The 22,658-nt window shown below is 36.6% G+C and overlaps 2 protein-coding genes across 3 annotated transcripts; one reads left to right on the plus strand and one right to left on the minus strand.

Moving 5' to 3' along the window:
- Positions 1–5,379: 5,379 nt before the first annotated feature.
- Positions 5,380–9,724, plus strand: LOC107673482 (synaptoporin-like). Its single transcript, XM_016467080.1, has 5 exons — positions 5,380–5,439; positions 6,917–7,035; positions 7,927–8,125; positions 8,276–8,467; positions 9,304–9,724. The coding sequence occupies exons 1-5, from the start codon at positions 5,416–5,418 to the stop codon at positions 9,619–9,621; spliced, it is 852 nt and encodes a 283-aa protein (XP_016322566.1). The 5' UTR covers positions 5,380–5,415; the 3' UTR covers positions 9,622–9,724.
- A 3,630-nt stretch (positions 9,725–13,354) lies between these two features.
- On the minus strand, positions 13,355–22,214 carry LOC107673490 (green-sensitive opsin-2-like). 2 transcript variants are annotated; one of them, XM_016467086.1, is made up of 5 exons: positions 21,823–22,214; positions 14,703–14,871; positions 14,231–14,396; positions 13,898–14,137; positions 13,355–13,777 (listed from the first exon to the last, which is right to left on the minus strand). In XM_016467086.1, the coding sequence occupies exons 1-5, from the start codon at positions 22,181–22,183 to the stop codon at positions 13,664–13,666; spliced, it is 1,050 nt and encodes a 349-aa protein (XP_016322572.1). In that variant the 5' UTR covers positions 22,184–22,214; the 3' UTR covers positions 13,355–13,663. The 2 variants fall into 2 exon arrangements, with proteins under 2 accessions (XP_016322572.1, XP_016322573.1); XM_016467087.1 differs by lacking the exons at positions 14,231–14,396; positions 14,703–14,871 and adding exons at positions 21,168–21,333; positions 21,547–21,715.
- Between the last annotated feature and the right edge of the window lie 444 nt (positions 22,215–22,658).

The raw sequence follows: 22,658 nt of genomic DNA on the forward strand, positions 1-22,658 counted from the left end.
AACAAAGTGTACAATTTACCACAAACCTTGTTTTGCTCATATAATTCAAATATTCCATTATAAAACCCCATAGGAAAAAGCCTGGGGTTTTAATGTCACAGCTGCAGCACTCTATAATAATGTACAACAAAAAAGTTTCAAGCATGAGAAGGTTATATTCATAAAAACATTGTTTCTGAAACTACGCAATATTGACAGGAATAATCTCTCACTGTGTTCATCTATATGTTTTCCTGTCAATGGATTGCTAACAAATAACAACACTGATCATTTAGTGAAAATATGATTTTGAAACTGTAACATAATCATTATATTTTTTATGTATAATAAATGTCATCATCACACACAGCCCTGTGGCAAGACTTATTCCCTGGCTATGTGTAGTCATATATCGAACGCTTATGGGAATTTTCCAGATGGATGGGGAAATGTACTCCAATCATGCTGACTGCATTTTGATAATTTATCAAGATTATTCACCCACTATGAAATCAAAGTAAAGCAACAGATAGTCAGCATTTGACAAAGACTTCTGGACTCTTCATTCTAAGAAAAAGGATAGTAAAAAAGACAAAAAAATCCTTCATAAAAATTGGCAAACAGAAATACCCTTCAACTGAAACATGCACTTTGTTCTACGGGGCTTGCCAGAGAATTAGCAGTTAAGACTATAAATATAAAGTCCCAATGGTTCAGACTATCACACCAGATGTTCAGTTAAAGCGGTGCTCTCCAAAAACCCGTCTGCATGTTCACACATTTGCTAAATATAGCTATGTGTTCAGTTTATTTTAGAATAATCACACTCCTCGAATGTGTCGATGAACCTAACTGATATGAAAATATGTCCTGCTGCAACAAAAGCAATTATACAGTACACACAACAACCCACTTTTTTTAATGTAAAGATATCCTACCAAACAAATACTCACTCACTCCCTTAATACTATACATTTAGTAATACTTAAAAAAAAAAAAAATGTTCTCAAATGACCAAATGACTGCATCATGTCTGGTTCAGTCAGGAGATTGGATCATCAGATTATACAGGCCATGAAAGATTCTCTTTGGAGGTCTGCTTTCATGTACTGTAGCACAGATGTTCAGCGTTCCAGACCACAGGAACCACCCCTGGTGTTTCCAGAACAGTGCTGCTAGTACTTCCTGTTCGGGCTTTCTCCAGTGGATGTTGGCACAAATGGTTCTCCAGATCCCCCATCCTTGGACTATTTTTCTTTGATATATCTTCCAGTTTCAATAGGAAATACATCAGTACAGGAAAGAAAATCACACTCATCAAGCCATTTCATGGTTTCATTAACTCATATGTCATGGAGTAAAGAACATCTAAAAAAGCTCAGCCTTTCTTCTAGACCGTGTGACATTATTAAACTGTATGTGTGTGTGTGTGTGTGTCTGTTCAGGGTGTGGAAATACAAGGCAGAGTCATGGGAAAATGAATGGATGAGTGAATATCAGTGGGTCAAAGGCAAAGGCTGAGTCTGAGTGCTTACAGACGTGGTTGAAAAGCTCTCTACACTATTTAAAACACTTTGAATCTCTCTGTCTTTTTCTCCCTCAGTCACTCTTTTCTTTCTATGTTCATAAGAAACAAACCGATGAAACAGGATACTTATTTACAAGTATGATGAATGCACCTATTATTCAGTTTCCATGACCACATGTACGTCTGTGCAGACTTTTAGATCTATATTCATCAGACCTACAGTATATTCAAGTCCTCAAGTCTTATTGATCAGAATTAGACCTACTCTAAGTGGAACAACTCACAACGGCCCCTCACTTATTCTTCAGTCATCTTTCAGATGTATATGGTTCATCAAAGACTACACTGATATGATGAGACCAGCTTTATGCATCCTCCCAGGCATCTGTCTTTTACCTCTCTGTACCCTTTTCTAAAACAGAGCCGGGTTTAAGAGGACCATTATTTCTAAATATAGAGCTCTTTAATGCACTGGTCCTTGATCTGGTACAACACCAGGCAGAACAGCAGTGACACCAAAGGTTACGGCTGCACTGTTAAGTTCCCTCGTTCTTAAGTGAGTCTCATCTTAGCACTCACCTCTTTTCATCTCCATAATTACAGCAAAAGAAGAAGAATGATGATTAGATAGATCACTCTAGAATGATCTGTGATTCTCAACCAGAAATAGGACTACTTATAAGGATAGTTAACCCAAAAGAAGATATTTTGAAAAATGATTCAAATTTTTTTGTCCATACAGTGAAATTTAACGAGGTCAAAATAAACACTGGACCCAGCAGACTTTCATTGTATGGAAATGATGACAGTATTTACATTTTTGGATGAACTAGCAGGTTCCAGAGAGGAGGCTAGCTACTTGGATTTTGCCTAATTAAACCAAATGGAAAATACAATGAAGAAAAGAGCAAAATAAAATGTGTAAGATTTGAGTTAGGCAATTTTTTTTAGGATTCTATGGCCACATTAAAAACAGTTTAATTACACTGAAACATGCATTTTGTTTGTCTGCTATTTAACAGCATGTAATCAGTCTTTTTCTGTCTTCTCCCTCTTGTACCTAAGCTAGACAGGAACAGGAGAGAAGAAAAAAACAAAAAAAGAGTCATTAAATATGCAGTGAAGAGCAGCAGCACTTCAGGCGTAGTGAGAAACTCACTGCTGTCAGAGCTTCAGACCTGCCATCCACCGGGAAACACTAACTCCTTCCTTATTCTGAGAGACATAAGCCGGGATATACGCAAGTATTTGAACACAGGGCATTTAGATGAACATACAGGGATGAGTAGGAAGCTATGGTCATTCTGTCAATTATAAACACAATGCAATTTATCAGTCTTTACCCATTACTCAATCGTGGTGTATCACCTCATAAAAGATTAATACAGCTGACATGCCTAAAGACACCAAGTGCTTTGATTCACTGAACAGTGCAGCATTGCATACATATGATAAAGCAAACCTGCTAAATTACCTGCAATTTTCTCCTTTCAGCAGCATAATAAAACCCTGTTGTTGGCTGCATATTATGACACCTCTAATTAGGCACTCTGAAATTCTTTTTGTATTATCAATTTATTCATGTTTCTTCTCTTATATTCAGTAAAAGCATAATTAATTACGTTTAGGCCTACCACATTATCATTTCATAGGAATATTAAAGGTAAAGTCTCTGTCTGTGTTGTAGAATTGCTTGCTTGTAAGCTGTTTCTGCTGAATCTCTTTTGCTGTAACTATGCAGACCATGATTTCGTTTTGTATCAGTGTATGTAAGGAGTTTTCTTGCCAAAGGTTGCCTGCATCATTGGACATATATTTGTTACCTACCTTAATGCAAAAATCCCACTGTATGTGAGAAAAGAGCTGATAGGAAGCCAGAATTAAATTAGCTTTGAGTGGATCCTGGCATTTGAGTGATCTAAGGCAATGAGCCAAAGAGAGAAAGAGATTGGGTGGGGATTGGGGAAAAAAGAAGATGGAGAACAAGACAATTGTGAAATAATGTCATAATTGGGGCCATTTGCTATTATGTTTATGACACACATGTTTTCATGTCAATGTGTTTCATTAAAAAATTAACATCGGGGAGGTAATCCTGTAGCTTTTAGCAGAGAAAGCTGACCACAGAAACAGGAAAGATGAGGAAGCCACAGTTCAGGACTTCACTTTACTTAGTCACTCTTAAAAAATAATCATCACCGTTAAAAGTGAACTGTCTAGTTTTTGTGTCACTAGTGCCTACATAATGACTTTTAACAGAACTCTGAAGGAAAACTGCTGCTGTTTAAATGTAGGGCTGGTTTGTGTTGTTTCCACATCATGTTTCTCCTTTCTTCTCTACACTGTGTATCATCCACTATTAAAAACAGCAAAAAGGAACCACAAGAAACCAAACTTAGAACTACTATTAGAACTAGTGTACCATCAGAATAATTTTGAAACTGATATTTCAAGGTAAAAGCTTTCATACAGTTGCTTTAAATCTTTGCTTTAAAGGCATTTCAAACACAACAGCCCTCCTAGTGGAGAATTAAAGTAAGAGCACCTTATAATTCAAGAGGTATATACATTAAGAAAAAGAAAGCACACAGAGAAGTCACAGGAGTGATAGAGGAGTATTAAGTAAGCCCGTGATTGTAAGAGTGTTTGACACTCTTATAAGAATCATGAATAGAATACAGAAATAAATATTTATAAATGTAAAAACAGCTATGGATTCTGAACGTTTGAATGAATTGCATGCAGGAGACAGTCTCGAACAGCAGATGGCAGCATTGTATAACAACATAACTCAATGAGTATAATTGTGTAAGCTCATGTTTCTTTCTTTCTTTATTTTCACTGCAAATGTGTATTAGGGTTTCACGACTCTAATTATTTCTTGGCTCTAAAAATGAACTTTGTACTGATCAAAGGAGCTATTTGGCTCAGATCTTATGAAGCCACTGATACCAGCTTTGATTGGTACTTTCAGGGCACACTGTTCTTTATTCATGACTTGCATTTACAATAACTAAAAGGACAAAAGGTGGCTACAGGAGAGAAACATGAGAGAAACAGTCCACATGTCATTAATGACACCTATGTCTTGTATATATTAATGACACCTATATATGTGTTGTATTCATTATAATATTTTTATTGTGTCCTTAAAGCTGGCTGAGATGGAGTGACTACACGTATTTCTTACTAAAATAAATCAAACAAAAATAATAATTTTTAATTAAATTTAAGTTAATTTTGATCACAAATCTTGCCAGTGTGATTAAATAGCTTATGATGTGTGATGATTGTGTGTGATCATTCTCTTTCTTGAATCATTCACATACACAGACCAGGTATTTAATCATCAAGCTGTCAAAAATGTGCAGGGAAAAATTAATTTACCAACAGTCTAGATTCCACTTTAATCATTTGCAACAATTAATGAAAACAGAGGGTCATTACTGTGGCAGAATTATTGTTTATAATCATAATTATTTATGTCCTGCATGTAAAACACTGAGGTTATGGCTGTAATGTACCCAATACATCTGCTAAGGATTACGTAATGTGAAGTTGATCTAGATTATTACATTCTTAATTGCATATTTTTCAGTGACTGAGTCTGAGTGTATGTACAGAATATGTGTATATTTACATACACGTGTGCAATTGGTCTGCATTTAAATTATCTGCCAGGGGTCTGCGTGTATTATTATGTGTGCCCCTTAAGTGCATCTGTGTGTGTGTGTGTGTGTGTGTGTGTGTACATGTGTGTGTACATGTGTGACACACACAGTGCCAGTTTCCCCTGTAAAGCATCTCCATGGTGTTCACTCACTCAGTATCTCTGGGTTTGGCTGGCAGAGGAGCTCAACTCTCCTTCATAGACAGACTCACAGGCTGATGCTTAATCCGTTTCATCAATGTGTATGGTCATATTTGCTCCGGTAAGACCTCTCTTTTTCTAAAACCTTCATGTATTAGGAATTGTATTTGACCAAAATTTATTGGCACAATTATACCACTTATTTCAAACACTGCTTAAAGCTAAAATAAAATATGTATTGTTTATTACATTTTTTTCATTTATTTGTATCTTTTTTTTCTATTCAATATTAACCGACTAGAAATGTAATATGATTTGAAAGTGTGTCAGTAAGTATTTGCTCATAATTTGACAGTCACAAGATAAAGTGTCTAATGAAAGTAAAGTTTGGACAGTATTTTGTGCAGTTTCTCATGATCGCATTCTCAAAATAGTGTTTAAATGCATGTAAATATGTCTATCAGGAATCAGATTTAATTATTAGCTGCTCTTTGGGGTCACAGCGTCGGCTCCCTGTTTGTAGTCTCTCTTGCTTGAATAATTCATCTGCTCTTGTTGAAATGTGCAAAAGATCGATGCCATCCAGCTCTTTGACAGACTTTAATGATGAATCTGAGCTGAGCTAAATGCAGCATGATTACATGTTTGTATTTGCACGTACTATATATGCATGCATATTTATGTAAAAATGAGGTAATTAGTGTGTGTGAATATATATGATTGTGTGTGTGTGTGTGTTTCTGGGTGTGCTGGCAACCCCTGGGTAACCTTTGCATAATTCACTAGGTCTCATCAGAGACTCATCAAAGAAGCTACCTATTTTCTTCTTTGTTTCATCTGTTCTGTGTAAGCATAGTTAATATATGTTATATGGGATATTAATTAAATATTCACACATTTCCAAAGCAATTTTCATATAGTCTGGAGAAAGAAATAGCATAATACATTTTTAAAAACTCTCCATCCTTCTGTGTCTCTATCTCTTCCTTTGACACACACAGACCCACACACTCATAGCATAAGTATTCCAGACTGTATTTAATTAATATATACAGTGAAGGCATTAAATCTTAATTGAAATGGCCTGCTTCTTTTCACCTGCTGTATCATATTATCGGAAAGAGAAAGAGAGGAAGGGACTGGGGAGAGAATAGCATGAGACTTGGACACATTTCTTATCAAACACCTGTGTCCACGCAGAGAATAAAGCCCTGGCACTTGTCCAGTAAACCTCCAGCCTTTTCATTTATTATGCCAAACGCAAAACTGAATGGGGGAAAAAATATTCAAATTGTGTCAGACAAACGTGTTAGTGCCCGGCATCCAGGTTTACAGTAACTGCAAGGGTTAGTGCACTTAAAAAGCATCTGTGTCTAATTTTGCACGATTAATTGTGCGGCAGTTGGATGAAAGGTCGTTTAAATTGACCTTAAATCAAAAAAAACAGGAGGATAATTAAAACAGAATGTGAGGTTAATTTGTCTTGACTTTGTGTGATGAAGTGAAGCTACCGATGGAGAGTCTAGAGAACTGATCTTTGTTCCCTCCACATATATCTTCAGGGCTTTTCACTAATAATTAGCTTTTTTCTCCTACAGCTTTTTGCTGTTTTAGCATTTGCAACATGTGGGGGGTATTCTGGCCAGATAATGGTTAAAGTAGAATGTTTGGACAAAACCCAAAGCAACATCAGCATCAGTTTCAACTACCCATTCCGGTAAGTGTTCTTAATTACCACAACTCAATATAAGTATTATACTGCATGCTATACTGTAAACATGTATTATCAGTTTATGCAAAAAGACTTGATTTTATATTTTTGGTTTAGTTTAGTTTTAAGTATTAATTTACAAAATTATAACCTACACAATGAAAGTATTGTGTAATCGTGCGATCAGTAATCTCTTTCCTTATTAATTTTTAATAAAGTGGTTTAATTTATGTTATTTTAGTATTTATATGCTATTATAATATTTATTAATATTTTGAATTAACCTTCCATTTAGATTTTCAGTTTTCATCTTAATTTTAGTTTTTGTTTATTTTGTTATGTCCTTTTGTCATTTTTATTAGTTTTGGCATTTTTGATTTTGTTTATTTCTATTTCCATTTCTATTATTATTTTAATTCTAGTTTTTAGTACTGCAACCTATTTTTATTTCAACATTTCTGTTTTTTGTCAAGTTTTTAATCTAATATTTATGTATTTTTTTTTATTTCAGTTTTAATTTTTATAAACAAAAACTATTTTTAGTCGTTTCCGTTAAAAATAACGACACCAAAGCTGGTCATTTCATGAAGGCCACCATTTTGAATTCATATGACCAGCCAAATATAATTCCCTTTATCTCAGTAACACCCAGTTATTGCCTACTTTCACTTGTAGAATAAATTAATCATAGCTAAAAACCAAATGTAAAATGCCATCAGTAATTGTAATTAAAGTGAGTGACTATTTTCAGAAGGTATTTGACATATTAGTGGCATCCCATTGTCATAGTCTCGACTTTTAAAGATTACAAAAACTGTAAGCAACTGTGCTTGAAACAAAAATAAGATGTGCTTGAAACATGTTAAAGGAGAAAATTCCTATGTTTTCTCTTCCCAGACTCCAACAGGTACACTTCAGTGCTCCTCTATGTGAAGGAACCAGGAAAGAGACTCTCTTTCTCGAGGGGGATAATGCTTCATCTGCACAGTTCTTCGTCACTGTGTCGGTCCTGGCTTTTCTCTATTCCCTTTTGGCCACAATTGTTTACTTCTTCTACCAGAACAAATACAGAGAGAAGAACAGAGGTCCAGTAGTTGTGAGTGCATTTCAAAATTTCTGTAAGAAATGTATGCTGTAAAGGGAAAAGTCTGAGAGCACATACTGTGCTAAAAAATACTCAATATAACTCAGTTGAATCATCAAGAACTCTTTCTGTTTATACTCCTCTGCTTTTCAATCCCCATAGGATTTCTTGGTGACTTTAGCGTTCTCTAGCCTGTGGCTGGTAAGCTCAATTGCCTGGGCTAAAACTCTGTCTGGGGTGAAGACAGCCACTGATGTGCATGAAATCCTGCTGTTAATGTCTGCTTGCAGAGCCCAGGAGAACTTATGTGAGGTCTTGCAGGAGCCCATCTGGACGAATCTCAACATGTCTGTGGTGAGTAGATTATTTTTTACACAGTATTGATATGGGGGGAAAAAATCATATCAATTCATTAGCAATTGACATGCACTACCTTTTAAAAATATGGGGTCAGTAATACTTTTATTTTGCAAAGATGCACTAAATTGATCAAAAGAACATTTATGGCACAAATAAACTCTCTATTCATTAAAGAAACCTGGGGGGGGGGGAAGTATCATGGATTGCACATCATTGATAATAATCAGAAATGTTTTCATTTTCATCAGCATATTAGAATGATTTCTGAAGCCTCATGTGACACTAAAGTCTGCTGAAAACTCAGCTTAGCCGTCACAGGAATACATTACATTTTACAATATATTAAAATAGCAAATTTTAAATTGTATTAACATTTCACAGGATCATTGTTTTAACTTGTTTTTTTTTTTAATTCATGTATTTTTGGACAATACATGCATCATTGGTGAACATGAGAGGCTTTTTTCAAACACTTTTTTTCCACAAACGCAAAACATCTTTTTAACCCCAAACATTTGAACAGTAGTGTACATTTATATGCCTAATTATGTGGGCTTCACATAATTTGCCACCAACAAGGACTCCACAAAAGCCTAGCAACCACCCTAGAACACCCTACAAACCACCAAACACCATCCTATCAATTAGATAGAAACCATCCACAACAGCCTAGCAACTGCTGTCAGACTTTTTAATGTTTTTACAAATGTTTTAAACCTTCAGGCAAGGCTTAGTCAAGCCATTATGTCTTAACAAATTTCTTTTCCTATAAAAATGACCAATTTTTCAAACAAATTCCATAATTCGAATTCCTCCTTGTGTGCTTACAGGCCTTTGGTTTTTTGAACTTCTTCCTTTGGGCTGGTAATATTTGGTTTGCCTACAAAGAGACAGGTTTGCATAAGTCTATTCAGCGCTATCCCTCCAGAACTCCCTCTGAGAAACGCGACAGCTTCAGGCAGTACAGTCAAACCAGTTTTGATCAATCTGGAGCTGGTTTTGGCCAGCGGCTCTACAATCAAGGGAGTTTTGACTTATCAAGCGGAGGCTTCAGCCTACCTCAAACCAATCTAGGACAGCCGATGCTTTACCGACAGGTGGGGAGTCCCACATCCAGAGGCCCTCTCATATTTGTTAATGAGATGTGAGAGAGAGTGTGAGTGTGGAGCACAGAAAGAAAAGAGAAGAGAAACACTGTTGTTTTCTCAGTCATCATAACACAGATAATTTGCCTTTGTGAATGTGATATTTATATCATGTGATGTAGAAATTGTGACATTTTTGTAGATATCAGTCTGCATACTGTTATTTATTTGTTTACTGTATAATTAAGTGCCATTGAATTTAAAGCTCTACCTTGATATAGTATATAACCTTTTTTGCATATTTATAAATATATATACACACATATATACACATATGCATATGAACAAATGAATTTACCATGTCAGATATGGCTCTGTGATATTTCTGATGCCATTTAGCATAGTATGCCTATTCTTATAGTCTATGTTTTATGTTTAAATATTTCCTTTACAAAAAGTGCAGTGACAGTGCCATGGTAAACACATTGGATGGCAATACTATGGTACTTTGATATAGCCTATATTTAGAAATGCCATTTATTTTTAGCTTTCCCAAGGTATTTTAAAGAATAACATGGTATCAAGATCAAGTGTCAGACAAGATATGATGTTCTTTTTGTTATGTTTTGTATGTTTTTTATGTTCAGCTATGAATAATGATTAATTACCAGTAGATGCCTGGGAAAACCAAATGGCTTGAGTCAGAGAATGGCATGGAAACCCTGTGGACCGAGGATGATGTCTAGTCGGAGATCTTTTTAATGAATCATTTTGTCTAACCATACACAGTGTTCAGAAAAATGCATGCAAAAAGATGAGATAAAATCAAATGCAAAAAGTCAGTCTGTTGTTCTAGTTTATTGTAGCATTCCAAATTGTATAAATGTTACTATGTTATACTGATTGCGTCATAAAATTAAGTAATAAAATTATTCTTATTCCTCTAAATGGTTATTGTTTTTATGCATTTCATCATGACCAATGCTACCATTACCAATTCAGATCATTCCTGGAAAAACAATGAATGTTAAATGAACAATCTTCGTGGAAATTAAAACAAGAAACACAGAAGCAGCCCCATTTGGGGACTTATAGTGAATTATCTTTTATTCTATCAGTGCTTGTGCAGTTTCTTTGTTTGCGGCGTCTTTTACAGAGACAACCTCCATGGCTGAAGCTACTTGTTTTCCCCATTAAGCCTTTTAATGAAGGGGTGTAAGGGAGCAATTAGGATCTTTTGGCCTGTCAGACTCCTATCAGAGCTATGTGGTTAACATCTCTATATCTGCAGAGTATATCCAGCACTGCAGTGAAGCTAACTGCTTGCAGCTGCCTAGGATCCAAATTGCAGTTTTTAGGTGATCATGAGATTTTAGCCACTGGCATGTTGCTTGTGGCAAATTAAAGGTTACCACTGAGAATCTCTACAGCTGTTCAAATACAGATTATCTTTTATTCTATCAGTGCTTGTGCAGTTTCTTTGTTTGCGGTGTCTTTTACAAAAGAGACAACCTCCATGGCTGAAGCTACTTGTTTTCCCCATTAAGCCTTTTAATGAAGGGGTGTAAGGGAGCAATTAGGATCTTTTGGCCTGTCAGACTCCTATCAGAGCTATGTGGTTAACATCTCTATATCTGCAGAGTATATCCAGCACTGCAGTGAAGCTAACTGCTTGCAGCTGCCTAGGATCCAAATTGCAGTTTTTAGGTGATCATGAGATTTTAGCCACTGGCATGTTGCTTGTGGCAAATTAAAGGTTACCACTGAGAATCTCTACAGCTGTTCAAATACAGGCCTTGGACTAAAAGAGTGCAATGAGCGCTTTAAAGAGCTTGGTAGAAAACAGAGAAATGACAATGGAAAGGCAATAATGCATATATAATTTTGATTAACAGGTGTCAAATAAGATGTGCATTGTAAATATTCCCAGTATTTTTACAGTATGTAACAGTATTTCGTAAATTGTAAATACTGTGAATACTACATTATAGTTCAAGGCTCACAAACAGAAAATTCTGTTATTATATAGCCTACAATGCTGACCATGCCTTTTTAAACCTGTTTCTTACCTCTTCTCCAAGGGTCAGATTACTATAGGGCAGTGGTTCTCAACCCCTTCTCCCAAAACAGCTTATACTACTGTTTCAGCTATATTAAAATAGTTAAGTTTTGTATGTAATGGCAAAGTGGTTATATTTCGTTTCGACCCCCATAGGGCAGTGGTTTGTTTCCCCTTCTCCCAAAACAGCTTATAGGCCTACTACTGTTTCAGCTATTAAAATAGTTCAGTTTTGTATGCAATGGCAAAGTGGTTATATTTCGATTCGTTTTTTTATTAAGTTAATTTAGAAAAACGTTTGGAGCATTTTTTGGTCGTTAAATATAAGTTTTTGTTTTTTAAAGTAAGGACCAAGCGGCCAGCGGCAGACAGTGAGCTGATCATAGCATATGTTTGATCAATTTAGCCTTCTCAAATCATCACGACTTGCCTAAAATAAAATCTATAGATATAAAACAGTTCAAGCATATAACAATGTTTTAACGTTAAACCTAGATAAATGTGCGCTGTATCCAATAGTTTGTGCGGAGAGTGGAAGCTGAAGCGCGCTTTGCAGGACATAGAGGCGCCAGCGCGATCACTTGCATTTTTTTCAGTGGATACGCCGTCATTTTTACTCATAAAGGTAATAGTAATACATCATTCGTAACTGTAAAGGGCAATGGCATCTTGAACTGATTCCTTAAAAATGTAAATACTAAAGAGTTTAAAAACTTTAAGTGACTTTTATGAAATGAAAACATTAACTAAGTGACTAAACTAAGTGACTTTTGTGAAAAATGAAAACATTTATGAAATTATCAAAATCATTGCTGAAACAAAATGAAACTGAAGTTACATTTGAAAACCATATCAAAATAAAAACAAATTTGAAAACACACAAAAAAGGATTTTGTACGAAAGCAGATGGAAACTACCTTTCAAAGCACCATAACATTATGTCTAATAATCTAGACTAGAACAAATTCAAACTTTAGGCATAACCAACCATTTAATAATTCTTATGCAGTGCCATTTATGAATGTATGTATCACTTGCTCTATCAGATGCTATTTTATACTTTTCAACTGCCAAAATGAATGAATAGGACTGTGGGATATCATGGGCAGTAAAGGATGTAAAACTGATTTAAAAAGGCAACTTAGTAGACATGATATAAAATTAAATTTGGACATGCTGACCTTTTTGTTATTTCCTTATAAATAACTGATCCATACATACAATTTAGAACTTCACTTGACTGCTTTATGACTGCTTTATTAGTAAATTACTTTATATGCATTTACAATTGGTGATAAAGTTTCTTGGCAATGTTCAGCCACAAATGTTCAACTAATACTGTCCAATCACCCCACTGTGTTTTAGCTTCCCTCTATACTAACACATGGCCAATAGTGTATAAGAGCACCGTATCAGTGTGATTCTTGTCAATCCCAAAAGTGGGACACGTTTTCCAGCTGCATCCCTGACAATTAGCGCACGTAAAACACACTGTGATTGATGGACTGTTACATTTTTGTGCATTCCAAAGTTTTGTTTACATTTGTAAACTTTGTCTATACAGTACAATTTAATCTGAATAGTGGATAAGCTCTCTCAATTTAAAAATATGATGTGTACTATACTATTGCTTGTAGCACAGTTAAAATATCACTTTCAGTATCTTATATACAGTATGTGGGAGCAAATAGAATATTCCGTCAATTCATAAATAATAGAAACAAAACCAGTATTTAATGCCAGTGTTTATTTCTATGTATTTCTTTTTCATTATTTACAAAACATATGTACATTTTAGGCAAAAGATACAAATGCTAGCCTCCCGGCGCATAAAAATAAAACCACAATTTCAATGTTCACTGATCACCCAATAAATACTTTTAAAGTTTGCACACATCAAATATATGTGTCTTCTGCGTTCACCGAGTTAATGGTGAAAGTGAACACAATCAAAAACTAATTCAACTGTCTTTTTTTTCTTCCTTTTTTCAGATGCCCAAATTGGTCAATGACTAAAAGAACATAATCTGTGAGAGGTCCAAAAGTCTATGCTGGAGATACAGAGGACACCTCCGTCTTGCTGGTGGACTCAGTTGAGGACTCATCATCGCCAAGAGGGTTCTTTCCACAGAAAAGAGTGGTCAGCATGCAGTTACGGAACTGTAAAGAACAAAGTTTCATTTAGTAGGTTTATTTTATAGAGACAATAGAGAGAGAAGAGCGAGTAGAAATGGAAAGGGATGTCTGGGATATGTAGGACAAGTCTGATAAATGTCTAACCTGTTTGTTTAGCAGCACATAGATGACAGGGTTATATAAGGCTGAGGTCTTTGAGAAGAAGGCAGGAATAGCCATGAACTGGGCACTGAAAGCTGCTCCCTTATTAAAGAAGATCCAAGCAGCAACAGTGGCATAAGGGGTCCAAGCTACCAGGAAACCCAAAACCATTAAGATGACCATTCTTGTAACTTCCCTCTCAGCTTTCTGGGTAGATGCTGAGTCCTGCTGTTGAGCTGCAGCCTAAGAGGGTAAAATCACCAAGGATGATGTCATTTTAACATAGTATTCCAATAACTGGTGATTTACAAGAATGTTTAAATTTACATCTCATACCGCCTTGACTGTGCAAACAAGCCGTCCATAGGTGAAGAAGATTATGGTGACCGGAAATATGAAATGGCAGACGAACATGTAGATGACATATGATTCGTTGTTGTATTCAGGATTCAGGGTGTAGTAGTCTGGTCCACATGAGCACTGCATTCCCTCAGGAATATATCTGTTAAAGACATGCACCTTATATTATGAAATTTCAGTCCGAGTACTCATAAAGATTGTACCCTGTTGTACTTAGGCATGTAAAAAGAACTACATTTAGTACAATAATTCAGTAAAAATAAATAAATCATTACAAGGGGAAAAGACTTATTTGCTGCTTTAAATTGAAAGTAAGCCAATGTTGTATTCCTACGTATTGATAGACCTAACGTGTTGCTTTCAAATATACCTCAGGTTCAACTAAAATGTTTGTTATAATCAATGCACTGGATAGCAAAATGACTGCATAATGTCTTATTAGACCAACCTGGACCATCCAACCAAAGGGGGAGCCGCACATGCCATGGCCATTACCCATGTAAATGCAATTCCTGCAAAAGCATGGCTGGAAGAGAATTTGAAACTACCCATTGGTTTGCAAACCACAATGTATCTTTCGATGGCCAGCACCACAAGTGACCAAAGGGCAACTTCACCTGTGTAGCAAATAAATGACAAAATCCATTAACACCCTACAAGGTACGTTTTCCCAAATTGCAGTCCACTGTACTTTGACATTCACCTCAAGAATGCCTCACGAGCTTTTTGTGTTGAGCTGTAACCATCAATGTAAGGCCATTGATGGGTAAACCAAAACACATGAGGAAGAACATGTAGACTGCAATAATTTTAAACTGCCACGGTTCAGCTAGATAATACTGCGGATACTCGTAAGGACTCCTCACTAGCCCTGTCCTGTTGGACAAGGGGACGTAGAAGTTTTTTCCCTCAGTGCCGTTCATCTTTGCCCACTAGTGATCCAGAAAAAAAAAGGATGTAATCTGCTGCTGTGGTACAGCTAAGTGGCTGCTCTTCACCTGCTCTTTATTTGCAATGATGCATCAGGAGTGTTTATATATCCCTCTGAGGTACCTTATAAGGGATAAATCCAGGAGCGTAAGATAGGGAGGGTGTTACAGTGTGGGATTTGAATGATAAGAGCAGACATAATCAGTTTCAGGCTAATCACCCGGTAGAGCTTTGGATCTTTCAAAGTTCTTTTGACTTTTTTGGTTCAGAAAATTAGGCCATGATATTGATTGTCAGTACAAAGTGAGTATAAACAAAGCTGTATTTATTTCAAGGATAAAGTGTAATTGAGATGCGATAGTTGTCTGATGTAGTAATCATATTAAAATATTAAAACACAACACTGATGTGCATCTTATTTCAATATTACTGTCTGTCACAGCTGTGGCTGTGTGGGAATTGGGTTGTCTTTTTGTTTTTTGTTTTTTGTAAGCCCCTCTCACAGAACCTCCACCTGCATAGAATTTTGCAATCTCACAATCATTTGCAATAAATAAATTACTAGCATAATAAAATTGTTTATACGATTTGTTTAAAAATGAATGCTGCACGATGGTGATTGTAGATAACGAATTGTCAGTCTGCTCTTCAAAGAAGTTACATGAAGACTTAAAATATTATGCACGAATCATATGTTAAGCTACTATAATACTTCATAAAAATCTATTTTAAAAACGTAATTTTAATAGTTTCTGTCTTTGTAGTATAATGGATAACGAACAGGAAGTGGTAGGGGAGAGAGACACAGGAGAAGAAAGTGCACCTCAGAACTCGGAATTGTGCTGCGTGCTGGAGAGATGACCATGAGGCTACAGGACACTCGCTATATTTCTACACTTTATGGATCAGTTGTATGGAAATGAGCAACGTCAATAGTTTGTGTTCCACAGAGGAAAATTATACCGGTTTTGAAAGACATAAGGGTGAGTAAAATAATGACAGATTTTGATAGTGCAGTCTTTTTTTGTGACTCATAAAAATCCTTACCCAATCATCGTGAAAGGTTGGAAAAGTAATGGAATGTTTAAACTGAAATCATATGATAAATAAATGACGTTAAAGAAATTCATACAGTTTGCTAATAGATTAAACTCTGATTCACTTTGAACATTCGAACATGCTCCTAAATGCAGTATTCTACGACAGCACGGCTGCCATGTCGTAACGCATTTTAATATTGATCTCATTCTTTATTCTGAGTATTTTGCACATTGTAGAATAATAGTAACATTTTCAAAGCTATGAAATAACACAACTGGAATTATGCGAATTAATATATTGGCCATAATATCCTAAACGAATCAAAACACTCTTATAGCCTACTTTCTAATGCACACTCTGAACATTCTCCCAACCACCTCCATCCTTGGATGACTTTAAAGTTCTCATTATAGTTCTCATTATGGAACACACTATTTGTCTGTTTTCATTAACTGTATTCATTTTGTGAAAGAGTGCGAGGCTGAAGTATAGCAGAGAGTAGAAAGGCTATGGTCTGAGTTAGGTTTTAAATAAGAATTTATGTATTTTAGGGGCGTATTTGTGCAGGTTACTTACTGTCTAATTTAATTAGCACCCTTTAGAATTATAAAGCCCCCTTCAGTACCCCTAACAAAAAAATATTCTGGATCTGCATTGGTTGTGGCACATTGGTGCACTTAGCCTAATTCAGCACTGGTGTTATCAGTCCTATTCGTGAACAAATCTTTCAGTTTTGTAATCCTGATCAACCGATACATTAAAATGATCGAAAAGTGAAAAAAGTCCAAATGTCACAATGTAACATATCTATAAAGTAGCAAACCATCATTTTATTTTATTTTCCTTTCTTTTTATTTTGTAGTGAATTCTGGACAGCCTATACAAGTAGCCTACGCTATACAATTTATATCGCTTTTCTAGAGCTCAAAGCGCTTTTAACAGTAAAACCTATATGAACTTAAGACACTACACAAATTCAGAAAAATGTGAGTCAAACGGAGTGAGAATATGTCCGACTCAAAATCCAAACGAATTAAGCTGCAAAAACAGCATAAACAGTGTAATCCGTTGTAAAGTGAGGATCCTTGTTAACCCTCATCTCCCACTCCACAAAGGCAAGACGAGCAGAACTCCAAGCGACCAATTGGAACACACAACGACGTCGACCACCACCACACCACGAAATCCACAGCAGCAACTGCGCTGCAAACACCGTCAGGTAGGTAGTCAGGCAGACGTCAGATGGCCAGATGAAACAGCAGCAGGCAGTGGAGAAAAGCAGACCGAGAACACAAAAACAGTTTGTTGAGATCCAAGAATGTTAGTTTTCTGAGAGTGTGAAATCAAGAAAAGCGTACATTAAAAACAACTGCAACAACGAGACAAAATACCAACATATAGCCTATGGCTCCGATGTGAGATGGAAGCCTATGGAAGGCAGGGTGAGCCAAAATCATTTAAACAGAACGCATGAAGTTTGACCGTGCCATCACGCACTGTTTGTCCGCGTTAACGCGGGAATTTTTTATGGAAGGCTGATGGGGCCAAATGTCTTTAAACAGAACCCGTGAAATTTGACCATGTTAAGATGCACTGTTTGTCCACGTTAATGTGACAGCATTAATGTGCCGATGAAATTGCTGTTTTTGAGACTATATTTGCATATGTGATGCAATGATAGATTGGTGTGTATGTAGCCTATACAAACATCAGACGTCATGTTTATTCATGAAGGATGTTGTAATGGTACACATAACATCAGACATTATATTTACTCATGAGGGATAATGCAATGGTATGCTGTGTGATGTCAGTCTAAAGTCATGTTTTGTCATGTCCTTTTTAACTACAACGAGATGAGCCCATGAGACAGATCCCCTGCGAAGACCTTGTCAACTATACCATCAGCACAGATCCTCAGCAAAAACCATAAGAACCAGATGAGTCCTCTCCACAGACCCTGTGGCCATCTGCATAAACCCTGTGGTGACCATAGGCGTAGCTTGACGTTTGAGTTTGGGGGGGCCAAACCGAACCAGTGGATTTGGTCAGACGTACTTTTAAACACTTTTTAAGTTTTGCTATAGTAAATCGACATATTCACATAGAGCAGTGGCAAGTGTGTGAGGTTGTCATGGTAACCACATACATTGCCCACGAATTACAGCTGTATTTTGATCTATTTTGATGTATTATCATCTATTTTGTCAACTAAACTTAGCAATAAACACGTTTAAAATGCACAATAAACATGTCTGTCAAAACGATCTCAAAGGAGGCTTTTATTAAGCAAATCAAGGAGTGAATTACTCATCCACTGTTTTTAAAACAGACATTTGTTGGGCTTGATTCAAGTTAATGCACAATGAGGCGCACACTTTTTATTTAGTCTTATTGAATAGACGATAAACAGTTTATATTCTAAAATCTATTTAAAGGTTGTGTTCTGTGAAAATTAAATAACATTTGGATGTAAATGGTCGGCATAAAAGTAGTGTGCGGCTAAACCGGCTGCGTCCTGTGGATCACCTTTATCTGATTGTCCGGGTCCGGAATCATTAAGCACGGCATTAATATCTTCATCTGAGTTTTTCGTTGTCTCCAGATTTCTCTGCAGTTCGTGTATGTTGTTAAAAACGCGGAACATCATTTTATTCCACACAACAGGCAAGCATTACCGTTAAGTCTATTATCCACCAAAATGCAGATTCTTCACATGACAATTCTTACGCAAATGAGATGGAGGGAGACGTTAAGTTTGTTTTGATTTATTAATTTACTTACAATAACTATTTAAAATGTATTAACATTAACTTTTACGTATTCACTTTTACATGTATTATTAACTGCATTATATGCAATTTTACTTCATAGAAAAAACTTTATAAATAAATATTTAGTAAAATTCTTAAATCGCTATGGGGGAGCAAGGCCCCCCTGGCCCCCCCACAAGCTACGCCCATGGTGGTGACCCCTTCACCATGTGATGTATTAAATCTTTAAGCAGAAGGAACTGGATGGATAATGCTTTAACACAGCCTGCATGTGCATGTCTAAACATACAAAAGAAAGAGTTTTGGCAACTTTTGCCTTCCATAGAAGCCGGACACTTGTAGCATAGTCACTGGAAGCTTTAATCAGAGCATTGAGCTGTAGAGCAGTAGAGTCTTTCATCCAAACTAAAGCCTTTACTGACCATATTTTTAAACGCTGAAGTAAGCTGTTTTCTGTGAATGTGCGGGATCTCCGATTCATTAGCTGTTGTAGGGAAATAGGGAGAAGTGCGACAAAGTGCAGTAAATAGTAAAACTGTTTGTGCTACAAACCAGTGTGTTTATAATTAAGACTAGACATTAAAATAATATGGTAAGAAACACTAGTCTGCAATATCAAGCAGCAAAATTAGTTGTTTTGTACAGCTAAAATTAGCTGGAAGTGGATGACACCGGAAGCCAGACAAAATGTACTATTAATCCAGAACACGGCAGTAAGATAAATTTTTAATGAGCCAAAAAGAATGCACGTCACACCTCTGTTTATCAATTTGCACTGGCTACCAATACCTGCTCGCATAAAATTCAAGCATTGATGTTTGACTACAAAACCACCACTGGCTCTGCACCCCTGTACCTAAATTCATTACTTCAGACTTATGTGCCCTCTAGAAGCTTGCGTTCTGCAAGTGAACGTCGCTTTATTGTGCCATCCCAAAGAGGCACAAAATCACTTTTACGGACTTTTAAATTAAATGTTCCCGTCTGCTAAATGACTAAATGTAAATGTAAAATAAATTCACAAATGGCCATACCCACACTTACGGGAAAAATAAATTGCAAAGGTTTAGCCTAGCTATGTTGAACAGCAAGTTGTCCAAAATTGTTAAACATGATCATGGATTTTCCAGTGCCATTTTTGTGGCCTGCCATTCCAGTGCCAATTTCTAGTGCCATTATTGGACCACTTGCCAAGGTGCTATTGACCTGTGTTTGCTCTGACTTTGAGAGAACATTCCTGGAGATTCATCTGTTTTTGTCTGCTCTTGTGTCTGGCCAATGGTGCTTTGTCTGAGCATCATAAAGGTCACATTTATGATGCACATGGATTGTGTCTTTATTACAAATAAAGTGTGCACATGCTATAGTAAACTAATTTCAGTTTCAATATCATACAGTATATATATGTGTGTGTGACCAAACTGAAGCTTAAATCAATTCATAAATAATGAAAACAACGACATTTTAATGCCAATATTTATTTCTATCAATTTTCGTTTCATTATGTACAAAATATACACACATTTTAGGCCAAAGATATAAATTCTAGCTTTCCAGTTCATAAAAAAGTTAACTGATAACCCATTAAACCCAATGAGCCTTTTACTTCTTTAAGAAATATTTGCGAGCTCACCAGTTTGTTAATCATAGTGAACACAACCATATGAGATGCACAACTAATTCAACTTTGTTTTTTCTTTTTTTCAGATGCCAGAAGTTGGTCAATGACTAAAAGAACATAATCTGTGAGAGGTCCAAATGTCTATGCTGGAGATACAGAGGACACCTCTGTCTTGCTGGTGGACACAGTTGAGGACTCATCATCGCCAAGAGGGTTCTTTCCACAGAAAAGAGTGGTCAGCATGCATATAGGGTTAAATATGGATGAACTCTTTGAGAAGAAGGCAGGAACAGCCATGAACTGGGCACTGAAAGCAGCTCCCCTATTACAGAAGATCCAGGCAGCAACAGTGGCATAAGGGGTCCAAGCTACCAAGAAACCCAAAACCATCAAGATGACCATTCTTGTCACTTCCCTCTCAGCTTTCTGGGTAGATGCTTAGTCCTGCTGTTGAGCTGCAGCCTAAGGGAGTAAAATAACCAAGGCATTGGCATTTTAACATAATATTCCAATAGTTTGCAGGAATTTTTAAAGTGACATTTCATACCGCCTTGACTGTGCAAACAAGCCGTCCATAGGTGAAGAAAATTACGGTGACTGGAAATATAAAATGGCAGACGAACATGTAAATGACATATGATTCATTGTTGTATTCAGGATTCAGGGTGTAGTAGTCTGGTCCACATGAGCACTGCATTCCCTCAGGAATATATCTGTTAAAGCAATGCACCTGATGTTAGGAAATTTAGACTGCTCTTCTCTCATTTAAAAACAACTACATTTAGAAAATTGTGTATTTTACAACATTTTAAATGTTTTCATTTAAAATCTAGTGAGCAATAAAAGGTACACATTTCAGTGTGTTCAGCTGTGGAAAGTTTTCTTTTACTGCCACAAATTGAAGGTTAGTGTATTACTAGACCGACCTGGACCACCCAACCAAAGGGGGAGCCGCACATGACATGGCCATTATCCATGTAAATCCAATTCCCGCCAAAGCGTGGTTGGTTGAGAATTTAAAACTACCCATAGGCTTGCAGACCACAATGTATCTCTCAATGGCCAGCACCACAAGTGACCAAAGGGCAATTTGCCCTGTGAAGCAAATGTAATAGTGAGATCAGTTGCACCCAAATTATAGGACAGTTAAATATAAGTGATCGAACCAGTCCAAAAACATACAGCATTATAATTGCCCTCACCTCCAAGCGTGGCCATGAAGCCTTCAATCGCGCATCCAGTTGGTCCAAGAGCAAAGTAGCCATTAATTGCTGTGTAGAAAGTGACCGTGAATCCAAAACAAACCATGATGGTTCCAGCCACAGCCAGGTTGACCAAAATGAAGTTGAGAGGTTGCCTGAGCTTTTTATGTTGAGCTGTAACCATCAATGTAAGGCCATTGATGGGTAAACCAAAACACATGAGGAAGAACATGTAGACTGCAAGCACTTTAAATTGCCACGGTTCAGCTAGATAATACTGCGGATACTCGAAAGGACTCCTCACTAGCCCTGTCCTGTTGGACATGGGGATGTAGAAGTTGTTTCCCTCAGTGCCATTCATCTTTGCCCACTAGTGATCCAGACCAGAGAGAGGATGTAATCTGCTGGTGGACCTGCTCTTTATTTGCAAAGGTGGTGTTATATATCTGCCTGGGGTTCCTTCTAAGGTATATATCCAGGAACGTAAGGTGGGAGGGTGTTGCAGTGTGGGATTTGAATAATAAGAGCAGACATAATCAGTTTTGAGTTAATCACATGTGAAGCTTTGGATCTTGACACTCTTTTGACATTTAAGATTCTTATATTAAGAAAGTATATAATTTGTCGGTTCAGAGAGAGTATACACAGCACTGTATTTCATTAAAAAATATGATTGTTGTCTGATGTACTGTGATTTTCACTTCTAAACACCTGTTTCTGTTTTTAGTGACAACAACACTTAAGGGGGATTCCCTGTCAGATTAAGACTTGTAAACTGTTGTCCCATAATTTTATGTTAGTTGGTTGTGGAGGTTAGAATTCTGGTCTTATAAACA

This window comes from Sinocyclocheilus anshuiensis, unplaced genomic scaffold, assembly GCF_001515605.1.
Source record: "Sinocyclocheilus anshuiensis isolate Anshui unplaced genomic scaffold, SAMN03320099.WGS_v1.1 scaffold44, whole genome shotgun sequence".
Taxonomy (NCBI): domain Eukaryota; kingdom Metazoa; phylum Chordata; class Actinopteri; order Cypriniformes; family Cyprinidae; genus Sinocyclocheilus; species Sinocyclocheilus anshuiensis.